This window comes from Microcebus murinus, chromosome 8 (assembly GCF_040939455.1).
Source record: "Microcebus murinus isolate Inina chromosome 8, M.murinus_Inina_mat1.0, whole genome shotgun sequence".
NCBI classification, from domain to species: Eukaryota; Metazoa; Chordata; class Mammalia; order Primates; family Cheirogaleidae; genus Microcebus; species Microcebus murinus.
The window spans coordinates 19,087,964-19,104,680 of record NC_134111.1 but is presented as its reverse complement, the minus strand read 5'-3'; the positions used below and the strand labels follow the sequence as shown (position 1 = coordinate 19,104,680).

Sequence of the window (16,717 nt, the reverse complement as noted above, 5' to 3'; positions counted from 1 at the left end):
TGCTTTCTCTTTCATATCATTGAACTTCTTCAGAATCACTATTTGGAATTCTTTATTTGGCATTATGAGGAATACTTTCTTTTTTTTTTTTTTTTCTTTGAGACGGAGTCTCACTTTGTTGTCCAGGCTAGAGTGAGTGCCGTGGCGTCAGCCTAGCTCACAGCAACCTCAAACTCCTGGGCTCAAGCGATCCTACTGCCTCAGCCTCCCAAGTAGCTGGGACTACAGGCATGCGCCACCATGCCCAGCTAATTTTTCTATATATATCAGTTGGCCAATTAATTTTCTTTCTATTTATGGTAGAGACAGGGTCTCGCTCTTGCTCAGGCTGGTTTCGAACTCCTGACCTCGAGCAATCCTCCCGCTTCGGCTTCCCAGAGAGCTAGGATTACAGGTGTGAGCCACTGCGCCCGGCCGAAGAATACTTTTTGATTGGGATCTTTTGCTGGACAATTCTTATGGTCCTTTGATGTTATTATATTTCATTGCTTTTTCCGTGTTTCCTGTGTCCTTCTGTTGATATGTGCATATCTGATGTAGCAGTCGCTTGTTCTGATTTTTTGAAATTGTTTTCAAAGAGGAAAATTTTTTCCTGAAGGTATATATACGTTTTTGGTTGAGTAGGACACTTTGGCTTTGATTTTGGCTTCCTAGAGTAGTGTGATCTTTGTATGATTTCTTAGGCAGTACACAGGGTGGTACCTGTGTACCACGCCAGTGGTGCCTGTGATTTCCTTGGTGGTTTAGGGAACAGTTATTAACTGAGGCTGCAGTGAAGTTTTGCTGGGCACTTGAATGGCAGCTGAGCCAGTCTTTGGGTCCCAGTGGTGGAAGCAGTGGAATGAGTATGACTGATTTTAAGCCCCAGAGCAGCTGCTGCTGGCAGCAATGTTAGTGTGTTCTGGGGGGCAAATTCTTGAGCCTTCAGGTGGCTTGTTCAGAAAGTAGAAGTGGGAGCAGAGGGCTAGGGGTGTGGGCAGGGTCTCAGCTCCTGAGCAGCTAGTGTGATGTGAGAGGTGGCTGTAGCAGTGGTAGAGTCACCCAGTAGGGCCCAAATGGTCCATATTGGTGTTACTGGTAGCTGCAGTGGATTGGGCAGGCTAGTGCCCAGTCCCACAGCTGCCAGACATTGCTCTCTGGAGCACTGTCTCTGTGCAATCTCCTAGTAGCCCCCTGTGTTAGGCCAGAGACCGGCATGGGTTGAGAGATTGTCTTGTAGTGAATGGAGCCCTGGGGGCTTCTCTTTCACTATTTCTCCACATCCAGGAGCTTCTCTCAGCTCTGCCAGTCCCCAGCCAAGCAAGTTGTCCTGAACCCTCTCCTTACCCACTTTTGGTGCTTCCCTGGTGAATCCTAGCATTCTCTCCTAGACAATCTGTTCGAAACGTGAGAATTTCTAACTACACTGGTTTCTCTCCATGGAGGAGGCGCATCCTACCTGTGCCTAGTCAGCTGTCTTAATCCTGTCTCCGGGCATGGGCTTTTCTTATGACATTTCCACCTTTCTGCCTTTTCTTCATGTAACCGGTGCAGTTACTAACCTCCCTACTAAATTATAAGCCTCTGTGGCTCTTATGCACCTTTAAATGAGAATCTCCACCCACTATACCCAGCACAGTGATTTCAGAATTAGGAACTCGATGATTATGTGTTGTTTGGAATTGACAAGCAGAAGCAAGAGCTGAGAGGAGACTGGGGAAAATTGGAAAGATACTTGCCAGCAGGGAGCAAGTGTGTGGCGTCTTTAGTAAACACGGATGATAGCTCCATTGAGAAAGCAATACGGCCCCCGGGTGGGTCAGTTATCACAGGTCTGCAGAGTACTTGGTTCTGAGCAGATGCCATCTCCTACGGTCCTCATCCCGAGGGAACAGGTGATCTGAGAGAGGGAGAGGACAGGCAATGACCTAATCACGACAAAGATAGAGATGGACAGCCAGCCAGGCTCGCTGAGGGCAGTGGGGGAAGAGAGGAATGATCACAGCGGTGTCTTCGTGTGTTTAGACTCTGTGGGTCTGAAGTCTTTCGAGCACGTGCAGACCAGACACAGGGCAGAAGGGCATGCCTTTATCGCAAGTGTGGGTGGGGGTGTCGACAACCAGGACCGGGAGGGTTGTGCTGTCAGCTGACAGAGTGGGCCAGGCTGGGGCTAACCGGGCTGGACCTCAGACAGTGGCCTGAAATTAAAACAAAATCTAAAAACCCAATGGGGTCCGCAGAGATCACCGTGCAGCCCAACGGCTGGCTGGGGGCTCCACTGCCTCCAGCCTGGCCACGTGCGAGGGCCGCGTGGAGGAGGCTGCGGGGCAGTGCTGACTCTCTCTCCCTCCCTCTCCCACCCCTGCACGGGTGGGAGCCCGCCACCACTTACCATGCACACTTAGCGTGCGCTTCCTGCGTGCCCAACACCTGGCCGAGCACACAGACGGTGGATTCCCAACAACACGCAGACACAGGCGTCCCCACACACTCCTTGCCCGGCCCGCCTCGGCCCGTAGAAAGCCCCACTTTGCAGTCGCAGAGAGGAGCCCTCAGAGCAGCCCTCTGTCTTGGAAACGCTTATGCTCCCACGACCCTGTTTGCTTCTTTCCAGGACTCGGTCGATTTCCTCTCTCTCGATTTGTCTTACGAATGCCAAAATGAGGCGAGTCTGCTGCAGAAGCTGCGTAAATTGCAGGTAAGTGGAGCCCTTTCCACACCGACGATGCGAGGCCAGGTTCCCGGGAGCGCGGGCCGCGTCTGATGCCCTGGCTGCTGCGTGAGGCGACCTGCCGTCCGCAGTCGGAGGACTGGCTGATGGCACCTGGGAGTGTCCCTAGAGAGCGCCAGGTGCTGGGCAGCCTCTCCAAGAACGGGTAACGGGGGTCAGACTGTTAAGGTAAATGCTGACGAGGATCTTCTGTGCTCTCGTGTAGAAATCTACTGGGAATCGAAATTCCAGTGTTCACTCTGAGTTTTATTTATTTATTTATTTATTTTATTTTATTTTATTTTATTTTATTTTATTTTATTTTTTGAGACAAGAGTCTCACTCTGTTGCCTGGGCTAGAGTGCCATGGCATCGGCCTAGCTCACAGCAACCTCAAACTCCTGGGCTCAAGCAATCCTCCTGCCTCAGCCTCCCGAGTAGCTGGGACTACAGGCATGCGCCACCATTCCCTGCTCATATTTTCTGTATATTTTTAGTTGGACAATTAATTTCTTTCTATTTTTAGTAGAGACGGGGGTCTCGCTCTTGCTCAGGCTGGTTTCGAACTCCTGACCTTGAGCGATCTGCCCACCTCGACCTCCCAGAGTGCTAGGGTTACAGGCGTGAGCCACCGAGCCCGGCCCACTCTGAGATTTAAAAAGACAATTCACTGGTGGTGGTGATGGCTGCCCACCGTGAATCTGCTTAATGCCACTGAACTGTACCCTTACAAAATGGTTACGATTTTATGTTTATGTCTATTTTACAACAGTTTCTTTAAAAGCAAAACATTCCACACATTTCACACGCAGGTCTATTAAGCCAGATCGCAGCCGTGGGGACCTCCCAGTGAGCACAAGACTCTGCTTCCTGCACCCAGTATTGTTTTATCAAGTCTAACCATTCCAGCTCATTAGAGAAAGCTTGTTAGGAGCCTCCTATCCAAGATTCAGGTTTCTCTCTTATGCTTGGTCACTGCTGTGCACCTTAATTCCCTGGAGTCCCAACTAACTAGCCCCCATCTCCTGGCAAGGCTTACCTGGTGGCGCCCAGTTGTTTCTCCAGGACCTCCCGAATTCTAGCAGTATCCCCATACTTACCCTGATCAGCTGCCTTCTCTGGGCCTGTCCAGCGATGTCTGACCTCTTGCCCCTGTGGGTTTGGGCAGGAAGCCACTGCCCTGTGCACGGCAGCCCCACGGCCTCTGGTTTTGAATCCCACCACCTCCACCGCCAGGAAGGATGGCTTACCTGAGGAATTATCTGTTTAAAGGCCCAGCTCAGTAATGTCGAACGCTCAGCACTTCGGCTACAGGGAACCTCTGTGTTGCAGCGCTGCTTTTGTTATTTGCAAATAATAAGATGATCTCATCAAAGACAGTAGATGCATCCACGAGACATTTGAGACATAGCTGCATGGTTTAGTGCTCACCAGACACTAAATGAGGCCCTCTATCCTCACATTGTCTCCACCCTTTACAATGCACCCTAAAGTTTAAGAAATTAAACCCAGGTCAGACACTGGGTAGTGGGCCTCAGAGGTGGGACTTTTTTTTTGAGACAGGGTCTCACTGTGTTGTCCAGGCTGGTCTCAAACTCCTGGGCTCATGTGATCCTCCCACCTGGGCCTCCTGAGTAGCTGGGATTACAGGCACCAGCCACAGTGCCAGGCTCCAGAGGTGGGATTTAAACCAGGACTTTCTCTTTCACCTCTTGACCTAAATAGGAAATAAAATAAAATAAACTACCAGGGCTTTCTCATTCTAAGATATCACACTACCTTTCCAAACAAAAATAAGTCCAAGGTATAGGGACCATATAATGAGGATGGTTTAATATTTTTAAAAATCACATATGATCAATCTTTGTTTTGTGTGTGTATTTTGTTTTGTTTTGTTTTGTTTGTTTTGTTTTGTTTTGAGAGAGAGAGTGTCACTCAGTTGCCCTGGCTAGAGTGCCGTGGCATCAGCCTAGCTCACAGCAACCTCAAACTCCTGGGCTCAAGTGATCCTCCTGCCTCAGCCTCCAGAGTAGCTGGGACTATAGGCATGTGCCGCCATGCCTGGCTAATTTTTTCTATATATTTTTAGTTGGCCAATTAATTTCTTTCTATTCTTAGTAGAGACAGGGTCTCGCTCTTGCTCAGGCTGGTTTTGAACTCCTGACCTTGAGTGATCCGCCCGCCTCGGCCTCCCAGAGTATTAGGATTACAGGCGTGAGCCACTGCGCCCAGCTAATCTTTGTTATTTTTATAAACACTTTCTCGCCTGAACCTGAACTTGCGTGCAACCCACAGCTTGCACTTGTGGGCTTGCTGACGAGATTTCTGGGCCCCAAACAACTTTGTGGTGTCTTCCAGGTCTACGGTGTCTCTGCTGACCAAATCTGTCTTTTGTCCTCCTTGAGGAATTAGACCAGAGCTTGTTGCTAAGCCAACGGGTTCACATTTTAAAACCATCACCACTATGCAGAGGCCGTGCAGCCTCTGAGAGACAGTCAGCAGGGGCTCTGGCACTGTTTGTGCTCGAGGATGTGCTTTACGGGGTTCATGTGGTTCCCTTGTCATATGAAAACATTTTCAAGAAGACCCGCTCCTGCGCACGTCTGGATAAAGCTGTGAAACTCCAGTCTGTAGCCAGCCAGCCAAACGGTAACACTCGAACAAACTTAGCAGTCACTTGCTGCACCCTGCAACCAACCGGTCTTCACTGCTTTTATTTCCTTGGGTAGGAATTCAAATCCAGACGCTGCACTTGACAGCTCAGAGGCAGCCTCCAAGACTCAGAATGACAGCTGACGACAGCTGAGCTGGCGAGGAGACGTCCCTCTCTGGGATGCCAGCTACATGCCCGGCGGCATGTCCCATGCACGGTTACCACGCCCAGGACGGGAAGGACAGCTGAGTGCTCCCTGCAGAGAGGGGCTGAGCTGTGTCCCCAGGAGCCTGAATCACGGCTTCCTTCCCCACATACCCTCCCTCCTCATGCCAGGCCCCCTCCCTCCTCTTGAAGGGGCCTCTTCCCTGGGCTGTGGAGGGGAGAGGGCGGAGGCCATGCAGGGAGGGGCGGGCACCTGCTCCTTCCCTCCAGCTCCCAGGGCACCTGCACACCCCTCTCTAAGCCTCCCCAATGGGCTCCCAGCTGTCTCAGGTTGCCCTGAGGCTGTCAGCAGGCCCTGCACCCCGATGAAGAGCCAGGGCACACCCCCAGGTTCTGAATTCTGCAGGAGGCACAAGGTGGTCCCACGTCCACTTACCAGAAAAGGTCCTGCTCCCCCAGGGAACTCTGCGCTTGGCAGGAGGCAGGACACGGGGGGCCTCCAAGACTCCTCTAGCTCCCCAGTCCTGGGAATGACAGGCTGCCCCACTGCATGCTGATCGCCCAGGAAGGAAAATCCTGGGCTCCCTGAGCACGCCACCCTCGGTCGTCTGGCTCCCTGCGTTGACCCCACACAGGGAAGGATGAGGGCTACATGGAGTGGCAGCCCCCTTAACTATGTGGTACGGGCACCTCACTCGGCCTCTTGGAGCTTCAGTCACCTCATCTGTAAAGAAGGGACATTGTCCCAGGTGGCTGTGAGGAAATAAAGCATGTGCCTGGCTCTTTTTAAAGTACTTGCTGCTGGTGTCTCTTGGTAGCTTCTAGTGGCTCAGAGGAGGAAAAAGTTAGTGTGGGAAAAATGACCAAACCCTGACCTCCCAGGAAACCTAAGTTTAAAGTGAAGTCAGGTGGGACACAGTGGCTCATACCTGTAATCCTAGCACTTTGGGAGGCCAAGGCAGGAGGATCTCTGAGGCCAGGAGTTCAAGACCAGCCTGAGCAATAGCAAGACGCCGTCCCTACAAAAAATAAGAAAAATTAGCCAGGCGTCACAGTGTGGGTCTGTAGTTCCCAGCTACTCGGGAGGCTGAGGCAGGAGCATCCTGTGAACCCGGGAGTGTGAGGTTGCAGTGAGCTATGATGACGCCACTGCTCTCTAGCCCAGGCACAAGACAGAGATCCTGTCTCAAAATAAAAACTAATAAAAGAAAATTAAACTGAAAAGTCAAACAACCTAGCAGCCTAGAGATATTTCCCTTGATACTGAAATGGCTAGAAATGGGGTGAAGAGGGATTACACTTGCTCCAAGTTTAATGACAGCTCTCTTGACTTTTTAAAAAAAGTCAAAGTCATATTTTTGTTATAGAAAATTCCAAATATCCAAAAGTAGAGAGAATGATGAACCCCAATAAAGCTATCACCAGCTTCAGGAGCTACTGATTCATGGCTAACCTTGTTTCACCTACACCCCTAACTTGTCCCTCCCAAACTGGATTATCTGACACAAACCCCAGACATCCATAAACATGGCAAAAGTGGCCTTTTATTTATTTTAAATTTTTTAAATTTTTTTTGAGACAGAGTCTCACTCTGTTCCCGGGCTAGAGTGCCATGGCGTCAGCCTAGCTCACAGCAACCTCAAACTCCTGGGCTCAAGTGATCCTCCTGCCTCAGCCTCCCGAGTGGCTGGGACTACAGGCATGTGCCGAGATGGTGGCCTTTTAACTAGGCTCCTGATGTGAGTGGACAGGCTTGTTCCCCACCCTAACACAGGGCCTGGCTCTAAGAGGGGCCTCATCCGCGTGAGATGAAGGAGCAGGTGGAGGTGGGCGTCGGTGGGGAGGGGGCCTATGTTACTGAAAAGCGTAGGTCTTTCTCTTTCAGCTTCCTTAATTAATTGAGATGGCTAGAGGTCATGTCCAAAGCCAGAGTAAGTTTTCATAGCTTCTTATCTTAAACCCCTGCCCCTGTTATCAAAAGATACTTTCCAAAGAGCTTTGGTTCACTTGCTCGTCTTTTGTCTTTTCCAGACGATTGAGCCAAAAGTGAAAGTTTTCATCTTCAACCTCAAACTCCAGGACTGCCCCTCCAGCAGGAAGAGCCCAGACAGGCTCCTCTTCAGCCTTCTCGAAGGTGAGTGGGCCATCGCTGGGGAGGTTTTATGGTGACATTTGGTGCACTGGTTTGGTGAGTAGCAGTCTTGAAATCTGGGGTTCCAGTGGGAGGAGAGCACAGAAGGAAGGCTGGTCTGAGAGGCCCCTCCAGACAGGGTTAGTGTGTCCTGCCTTCCTGTGGACAGCCCCTTGCAACTGGCCCCCATTGAACTAAGAAAGAGAAGAGGTTCTGCATAAGGATGCCTCTTATAGAAATAAAGACTATCAGGGCGCAGATGTGAGCTGTCAGCTTGGAAACTGATCTTTGCCTGTCTGTCCTCTTCCATTACCTCTCCCCTCAAGGCCTCTCATCTCTGCTGCTCTCAACAAGGCTGTCTCGTGCCTCTCTCCCCAGCCAGCCCTTTCTGCTTGCCCTAATCCCATGTCCCCATTATCTCAGACTGCATGTGGCCCTGGTGGGTACCTGACCAAGATGCTAAGAACCGTCAGGTCTAGGACTCACAGCCCAAGGACTGTCTTCTTGGAGTCTCTTAGTTCCAATTCTTGAGAGTAGATCTGATTGGCTGGCCATGCATCAGAAGGCTGTTCCTGGTCCAATCAAGTCAAGGGCAAGGTGGGGGCTGTTAAGGCGTGAAGGCTGGTGGTCGCTGGAGTCTCTGCAGGAAGGGAGGAGGAGGCAGAGGGGCACATGCCCAAGGGTCCTGATATTCAGTCCTGTCACCCTAATCCACAGGCCAGAGGATGGGAGAAGTCAGTGGTGCCTTTCCCACTATTTGTCTGAGTCCGTTTTGTGTTACTATAACAGAATACCCGAGACTGGGCCATTTATAAAGAAAAGAAGTTTATTTAGCCCACAGTTCTGGAGGCTGGGAAGTTCAAGGTTGGGCGGCTGCATCTGGTCACCTAGCGAGGGCCTCATAACATGGTGGAGAGGTGGAACAGGAAGCGAGCACCTGCAAACGGGTGAAACACGAGAGGCAGCCTTGCTTTATGCCCACTCTCCTGGAAACTAATCCAGTCCTGCAAGAGCGGAACTCACTCCCTGAATTAATCCTTTCGTGAGGGTGAATTTCTCATGGCCCAACCACTTCTTAAGGCCCCACCACCTCTCAGCACCGTTACTCTGGCAGTTAAATTTCTGATGATTTTGGGGGGAGACAAACCACATCCAAACACACCTGTAACCCCTGCCAGCACTGGGCTGGCTCCACGGGCTCCCTGAAGCTCGTCCATTCTATAGATATCTTTAATAACCCTTACTGTAACTTTTTTCTGGAGTCACAGTCTCACTATGTTGCCCAGGCTGGTCTTGAACTCCTGATCTCAAGCGATGCTCCCTGACCTCCTAAAGTGCTAGGATTACAGGTGTGAGCCACCACCCCTGATCCCTAACTCACCTTTGATGGCATAACAATGTCTGCTCTTAAATCTCACTCCTTTCTAAATAGTCAAAATGGCAACTTTTATGTTTATATATAGTTTACCATAATTTTAAGATAATTCCACCCCTTTCTGATGTTTGCGTTTCTCTAAATCAATTGTTCTCAAAGTTGCAGTCCCAGATCTGCAGCATCAAATCAGCCCCACACGAGAACTTGTTAGACATGCTTGTTCTCTGCTGGACCAGAATCTCTGGGAATGGGCCCGGCAACTTGTGTTTTAACAAACTCTGTGGGTGATTTTGATTCATGCTGAAGTTTGAGAACCATATTTTAAGTCATAAGTAAACAGAAATCACTTCTAACCTCCTTAAGTCCTTGGCCCATGGTATTTTCCAGAGGGGCCTGGAACCATTGCTTAGAGTTTGGGCGTGTTGTCCAAGTGAGGAAAACTCACTTATACATGCGTGCTCTTGCTTGGGCTTCACATAGAATAAATTCAACTTCTTCTCTTACAGCCATAAATAATGACCAAGTGCTCACCCTTGGGTTTGATATTGAGGAATTCCTGAGTTGTTCATCAAGTTCCAAGAAAAGGTAATGTCAGACTGCCTGTTGAACCATCCGTAACTGATATTCGTAGAAGACTCTTCTGTTCACATGTGTGACCTCATGGGCCTTTTGTCACTGCCTCTTGGGCCAGTGAGTTCATTACGGCCATTCAATCAACAGATGGGAGCAAAAGGCTCAGGGAGAAAGCGGGAGGACCCGGCTCTCACGGAGCCTTCCCACACGGGTCCGCGTCCCACCTGTCCCTTCACCCTGCTGCACGTGACTCGCAGAGCTGGGATCTGAGCCCCTGCCTTCCAGCTTAAGGTTTTGTTGGAGGAGGTGTGAGCTTGTGGAAGAGCAGCCAGGCCAAAGATCGAGCTGGCCATCCCGCCCAAGTTACGTGGACAACTGAGGGACACATCAGGGGCGTCTGAGTAGGAGGGGGGCATTCTCCACCCCTGTTTCCTCCATGCGAAATCTGAAACGCCTTCCCCAGGAGGAGACAGCGTGGGTAGGAAAACCAGTTTCGAGGCCGGAGCCTAACTCAATGGTGTTCAAAGAACAGAGGTTTTAGTTTATTTATTTTATTTTTTAAATTTTTTTATTTAATTTTTTCTTTTATTTATTTTATTTTTCTTCTGGCAATGGACTGATGGAGGGACAGAGGTTTTAATCTGGTGGGGTTGCAAACGATTTCTTTCTGAATGACTCAAGTACCAAAGTTTGCAAACGATACACTTGAACAAAATCAGGGCAGACTCGAGGTTACGCCCAATATTACATTACTCGCATGCACCCGTACCCCAGTCAATGCGCTTCCCGGGTGAGCGAGAAAAGAGCGGCGTCGGCCAGGCCTGTAATCCCAGCACTCTGGGAGGCCGAGGCAGGCGGATTGCTCGAGGTCAGGAGTTCGAAACCAGCCTGAGCAAGAGTGAGACCCCGTCTCTACTATAAATAGAAAGAAATTAATTGGCCAACTAATATTTATAGAAAAAATGAGCCGGGCATGGTGGTGCATGCTTGTAGTCCCAGCTACTCGGGAGAGTGAGGCAGGAGGATTGCTTGAGCCCAGGAGTTTGAGGTTGCTGTGAGCTAGGCTTATGCCATGGCACTCACTCTAGCCTGGGCAACAAAGCGAGACTCTGTCTCAAAAAAAAAAAAGAGTGGTGTGGAAACCAGCCCTGGGGGCTCCCCAGCACCTCGGCACCCCTCGGGGTGGCTGCACGCATGACCGTCACACACTGTGCCTTAACATGGGACAGAGGCTGGGATGATCGTGTGGCTTCCAGACCTTCAGCAAGAGCTCTCCTTGTCACTTACCTCTGACATTTCATAAACTTCAGCGCCTCCACCTCTCTGTACTTTTCCTCTCCCAGCACCTGGCTGTCCTGAGCCACAACCTCCTTCTATTTTTCCCTCCTCTTAACTCATTTTATTTTATTTTATTTATTTTTTGAGACAGAGTCTCACTTTCTTGCCTGAGCTAGAATGCCGTGGCGTCAGCCTAGCTCACAGCAACCTCAAACTGCTGGGCTCAAGCGATCCTACTGCCTCAGCCTCCCAAGTAGCTGGGACTACAGGCTTGCGCTACTGTGCCCGGCTAATTTTTTTCTGTTTTTAGTTGTCTGGCTAATTTCTTTCTATTTATAGTAGAGACTGGGTCTTGCTCTTGCTCAGGCTGGTCTCGAACTCCTGAGCTCAAGCAATCCTCCCGCCTCGGCCTCCCAGAGTGCTAGGATTACAGGTGTGAGTCTCAACTCACTTCAGATCAGCAGTTCGGATCAACAGACCCCACGCAGCGGCTGCACAGCAGGCTTCATCCGGCAGACGAGAGTCACAATTGTCCCCTCATCGCCCCTGGAGTCAGCCAAGGAGTGCCGACCTGTGTCTTTGGGAAAGAAAACTCCAGAGGCTGTAATAAAATGGGTTCCCTGAGAGGCCAGCGATTACAAAACCAGTTGATGATTACAAAACGCTAATAACACCAGCTCCAAGGTTCTCCAACGCCTGACATTGTATAGTCCACCTGGGAGAAAGGTCTAACATTGGCTTATGTGAGACTGACAGGGCCAGTACTCAGGTGGACGTGGGCGGAGGGCCTGCGGGGCGGGTGGGGGGAGATTTCAGAGAGGGCTGACCTGGTTTTCTCCCTCGAGAATTTTTTTTTTTCACCACTAAACAAAAGGATTTATCTGAGAATTTCCAAACCTGCCAGAAGTGGCACTTACCAAGCCCCAAAAGACAACAGCAATCTTCCTAGCCCCCTCTTACTCTGCCCTCCACCATGCACCCACCCACACCACAGGCCATGCTAGAGAACTGCCCTGTCCCCTCCCTCTAGGAGGCTTTACCCCCCCCATACCGGAGTATATGGGGAGGCAGCCCTCTGACATCCCAGGAGATGATGGCGGCCAAAGCCATATGGATGGATTGAGGAAAGAAATTAAGTAAAGAGGCACCAAACAGGGCTCCATGGAAAACCTCAACGTACCCCTGTATAAAAAAGTGGCTCCTCTGGCCGGGCGTGGTGGCTCACACCTGTAATCCTAGCACTCTGGGAGGCTGAGGCGAGCAGATTGTTCCAGGTCAGGAGTTCGAAACCAACCTGAGCAAGAGCGAGACCCCATCTCTACTATAAATAGAAAGAAATTAATTGGCCAACTAATATATATAGAAAAAATTAGCCGGGCATGGTGGCACATGCCTGTAGTCCCAGCTACTCGGGAGGCTGAGGCAGGAGGATCGCTTGAGCGCAGGAGTTTGAGGTTGCTGTGAGCTAGGCTGCCTCCACGGCACTCACTCTAGCCTGGGCAACAGAGTGAGACTCTGTCTCAAAAAAAAAAAAAAAAAAGTGGCTCCCACATAGAAAAACTTGCTCCCCAAATAGTGCAAATATATATATATTTTTTTTGAGGTTTAGCGTCAGTCTTTAATGCTGTCACGCTGCATATTGACAAGTCACACGCTTTGGCCCCCTATTGGCAGTGGCAACTTACAATGAATCTAAAGGTCCAGCACCAGACCAGCCTACAGGGAACAGACATTTGTTCCAACCCCACCCCACCCCCCAAGGTAAAGCGGAGAGGCCCCTGCGCGACTCTCATATCCACGGAGCAGGGACACACAGCACTGCACCCCAGGGGAGGCACAAAAGAGCATTATCTGGGTGTTGTGAGGAGTGTCGCTGAAGGAGGGGTACTGGTGGCAACTAGGCTAAATCTCTAAGTTAGGCAAACCCGGCACCCCCAGCCCCAAGGCCCGTATGGCGAGTTCTGTCCCATCCCGGGGTGGTTTGTGTCCTGAGGTCTCTTTTCACGCAGGCCAGGAGGACAGAGTGGGGTGAGAAGGGCTGGGTCAGGGCCAGGTCACGGCGCTTACGTTCACGCGCACGCGCACAGCCGGGGCTGAGCGCGCAGGTGCAGCGGCGCGCCCCGGGCTGCGCTGCAGACGCGTGCGCATGTTTTGGAGAATCTACTAGGGCTGTCGTGATCGTTTCCCTCCCTGCTGCTCCTGCAAATGCGAGGGGGCCCACGCTGAGCGAAACGAAAGCGGGGTGCCTAGGTCGGGAAGACCCTGCCCCACCCCCACTGTGGGGCGACTCAGGCCCAGACTTTACACCTTGGGAGGGAGACCCCTCTGCAGTGTCCCTGTTGCTTCTACCAGGCAAAAGCGCCAGCCCCTCTCCACTGACGGCAGGGGGTGGAGGGGTGTGGGGGCTTCTTGTACCGCACCTCCTTCTCCCCAGGCGCGGCCCGTCTGCAGACCCACAGACCCATTCTGCCAGCCCGTCCCCAACGCTGCCTTCTGCTGGGTGCCATCTGCAGCACGCTATGGGGCTGTGGACACAGTACGGGGGCTGTTAAATCAGTTTAGAGGCCGGCAGCCAAAATGTTTTTAAAAAAAAGGAAAAAAAAAAAATTCGAAAAAAAGGAAAGAAGGAATGAGAGAGAAAGACACAGACTACAATAAAACAGAAAATATCAGACTACATTGCATATAAGGATAGCACTTTTGCTGATATTTTATTTCAGATATATTACATATGTACACATACAGGTACATAAACATAAACATATACACACATAATGGTATAGTGGTTAAAAGCACGGACTCTGCTCCACCACTTGCAAGCTATGTGGTCAAGGAGAAGTTACTCGTAATCATCAGGGATCCAGGCTTCTAGCTTGTCACCCCTCACAAGGCTTCTGCCTCATGGTCCAGAATGGATACTTGAGCTCCTGCACATTATGTCTGTATTCCAGGCAGTAGGAAAAAGAAAGGAGGCTGCAGCCAGGGCTGATACTCAGTTGTTCCACATCAGTAGAGCTGTACCAGTAGTTCAAGTATTTAAATACCTCTCTACTAGCTGGTAAAGAGCTGCTGGCCTCTGAAGTCCAGAAGTTACTCATTTCCACAAGTCCCAGTTTCCTCCTCTATGGTATGAGGATAAATAATTGTAGTACCTATCTCATAAATATATTGTGAAAATTAAATGAGATAAATCACATAGATTCTTATCACAGTGGCCAGCACAGAATCGAGGCTCAATGAATTGAAGTCATCATTATTATGGGCTGTGTTTTATAAATAATTATAAGAAGAATGAAGTGTGGCACCAGACAGTCTTCAAGGGCAACCTAATACAGAGGACAGGGGCACTGCTGCTGTCTTCACTCATGGAATAGCAAAAATGACTCACCAAGGAAGGGTGGCAATAATGATTCTTTCTAGTTTTACAGCTATTTTATTTTATTTTTAAGACAGAGTCTCACTTTGTTGCCCAGGCTAGAGTGAGTGCCATGGCGTCAGCCTAGCTCACAGCAACCTCAATCTCCTGAGCTCAAGCAATCTTTCTGTCTCAGCCTCCCGAGTAGCTGGGACTACAGGCATGCGCCACCATGCCTGGCTAAATTTTTGTATATATATTTTTAGTTGGTCAATTTATTTCTTTCTATTTTTTTAGTAGAGACGGGGTCTTGCTCAGGGTGGTTTCGAACTCCTGACCTAGAGCAATCCGCCCGCCTCAGCCTCCCAGAGTGCTAGGATTACAGGCATGAGCCACCGCGCCTGGCCTGTTGCAGCTCTTTTAGAGTTTGTGTAGCAGGTTTTCTGGTCCTCACCAGAAGAAACACCCCCCCCCCCCCGGCAACACACACACAGACTAAAAAAATTAAAATAAAAAATAATAATTTTCTCACCTACTAGTCACTTCCTGCCCCTGGCTCTGCAGCTATGGCCTTCTACTCGGTGTTTCTGGAATCTCTGCTGAGTAAACACGTTGCCTGCGTTCATCAGCAGGGGCATTTGTAACTGGCAGTCATTCATCACTGTCCGTGTCATTTCACTCCCACAGCGTGTCGTGTTCTCTGCCTGACAGCCTGAGCCTCGGGACGGACCAGCCGCAGGGCCAGGAGGTGGCGGCCGTCTCCTCGCCCCCGGGCTCTGCCTACCAGAGCGTCTGGGGAAGGTTTGCCAACCAGTCCAGCGCAGAGAGGGACGCCTTCCTGCAGGGCGTCTTCCCCGAGGCCTTCCTCTGGGGTGTCTCCACGGCAGCCTTTAGCGTGGAGGGCGGCTGGGCCGAGGGCGGGAGAGGGCCAAGCGTCTGGGACCGGTTTGGGCTCCTGAACGCCACCAGGGGCCGAGCGACACCGGAGGTGGCCAGCGACAGCTACCACAAGGCGGCCTCTGATGTGGCCCTGCTTCGTGGCCTCCGGGCTCAGGTGTACAAGTTCTCCATCTCCTGGTCCCGGCTCTTCCCCATGGGGCGTGGGACCAGCCCCAGCCCCGCCGGCGTCGCCTACTACGACAAGCTTATCGACCACTTGCTGGACTCGGGCATCCAGCCCATGGCCACGCTGTTCCACTGGGACCTGCCGCAGGCCCTGCAGGATCTCGGTGGGTGGCAGGACGAGAGCGTGGTGGATGCCTTCCTGGACTACGCGGCCTTCTGCTTCTCCGCTTTTGGGGACCGCGTGAAGCTGTGGGTGACCTTCCACGAGCCCTGGGTGATGAGCTACGCAGGCTACGGCACCGGCCAGCACGCTCCGGGCATCTCTGACCCCGGGGTGGCCTCTTTTAAGGTACTTCCCATCCCTGTAGCCCCTACTAATTGGAGAAGGAAGGACACTGGCTGGAAGAAAGCCATTTCATCTTCCGCCATCAGCGAGTCTTCACTATTCGTTCTTTAAAGGAAATCAGAGCGAGGGAAGGAGCCATAAATTGTTGGTTACCTTATCTGGTCTAGATGCTGTGCCGGCACTTTACGAATAGTTATTCCACCCTTGGATAGCACTGACGGGCCAGGGAAGTGGGGCTCGGACAGGACGCACAACCGGGTCGTGATGACGGTGCCAGTGGGTTGCCAGGTGGAGGTCAGGACTTGAGCCCAAGCCTCCCTGACTCCAAACCAAGTTCCCCACGTGACCTGGGACTTTTAGCGGCAAGTGACCGAAAACCCAACCCCAACTGACTTAAGCAAGGAGAAAATACACGCATATAGGAAGCTGAAAATTCTTGGGTTTAGCTCGACCAGGGTGGAGGTTGATCAGGGCACAAACGACATCACCAGAGCCCAGTTGTCCTCCCTCCCTGGCTCCTCTCGTCAATTTTATGCTGGGGCTGCTTGGCAGCCGATGGCAGCAGCCCTGCTTCTGTTCTTTCCTGACCAGGCCGGGCGTGCTGGCTCACGCCTGTAATCCTAGCACTCTGGGAGGCCGAGGCAGGCAGATTGCTCGAGGTCAGGAGTTCGAGACATCCTTCCCCCCCCCCATCTCTACTATAAATAGAAAGAAATTAGCCAAACAACTAAAAACAGAAAAAATTAGCCGGGCACAGTGGCGCGTGCCTGCAGTCCCAGCTACCCGGGAGGCTGAGGCAGAAGGATTGCCTGAGCCCAGGAGTTTGAGGTTGCTGTGAGCTAGGCTGACGCCATGGCACTCTAGCCCAGGCAAGAGAGTGAGACTCTGTCTCAAATAAATAGATAAATAAATAAATGAAAGACCAGCAGGAAAGAAAGCTCACCTCTCTTCTGCCGTTCCCAGCAAAAGTGCCCCTGTGTCTCGTGGCCTCTGAGTGGCCGCATGCCCATCCCCCATTCCTTGCTGGTTCCCGGTGAGGGGCTGTGGTGACCCACTGGCGTGAGGCAATGTCCCAGCTGCACCCTCC

General features: G+C 51.2%; 1 protein-coding gene and 1 pseudogene across 1 annotated transcript in view; both read left to right on the top strand.

Moving 5' to 3' along the window:
- LCT (lactase) overlaps positions 1-16,717 on the top strand; it is a 57,232-nt gene that overhangs the window by 13,478 nt on the left and 27,037 nt on the right. The window contains exons 3-6 of the mRNA XM_076005493.1: positions 2,594-2,677; positions 7,539-7,641; positions 9,520-9,598; positions 14,907-15,633. Of these exons, the coding sequence (XP_075861608.1) occupies positions 2,594-2,677; positions 7,539-7,641; positions 9,520-9,598; positions 14,907-15,633 (993 nt within the window). The remainder of the gene's footprint in view (positions 1-2,593; positions 2,678-7,538; positions 7,642-9,519; positions 9,599-14,906; positions 15,634-16,717) is intronic.
- LOC142872416 (uncharacterized) lies at positions 14,624-14,689 on the top strand (annotated as a pseudogene).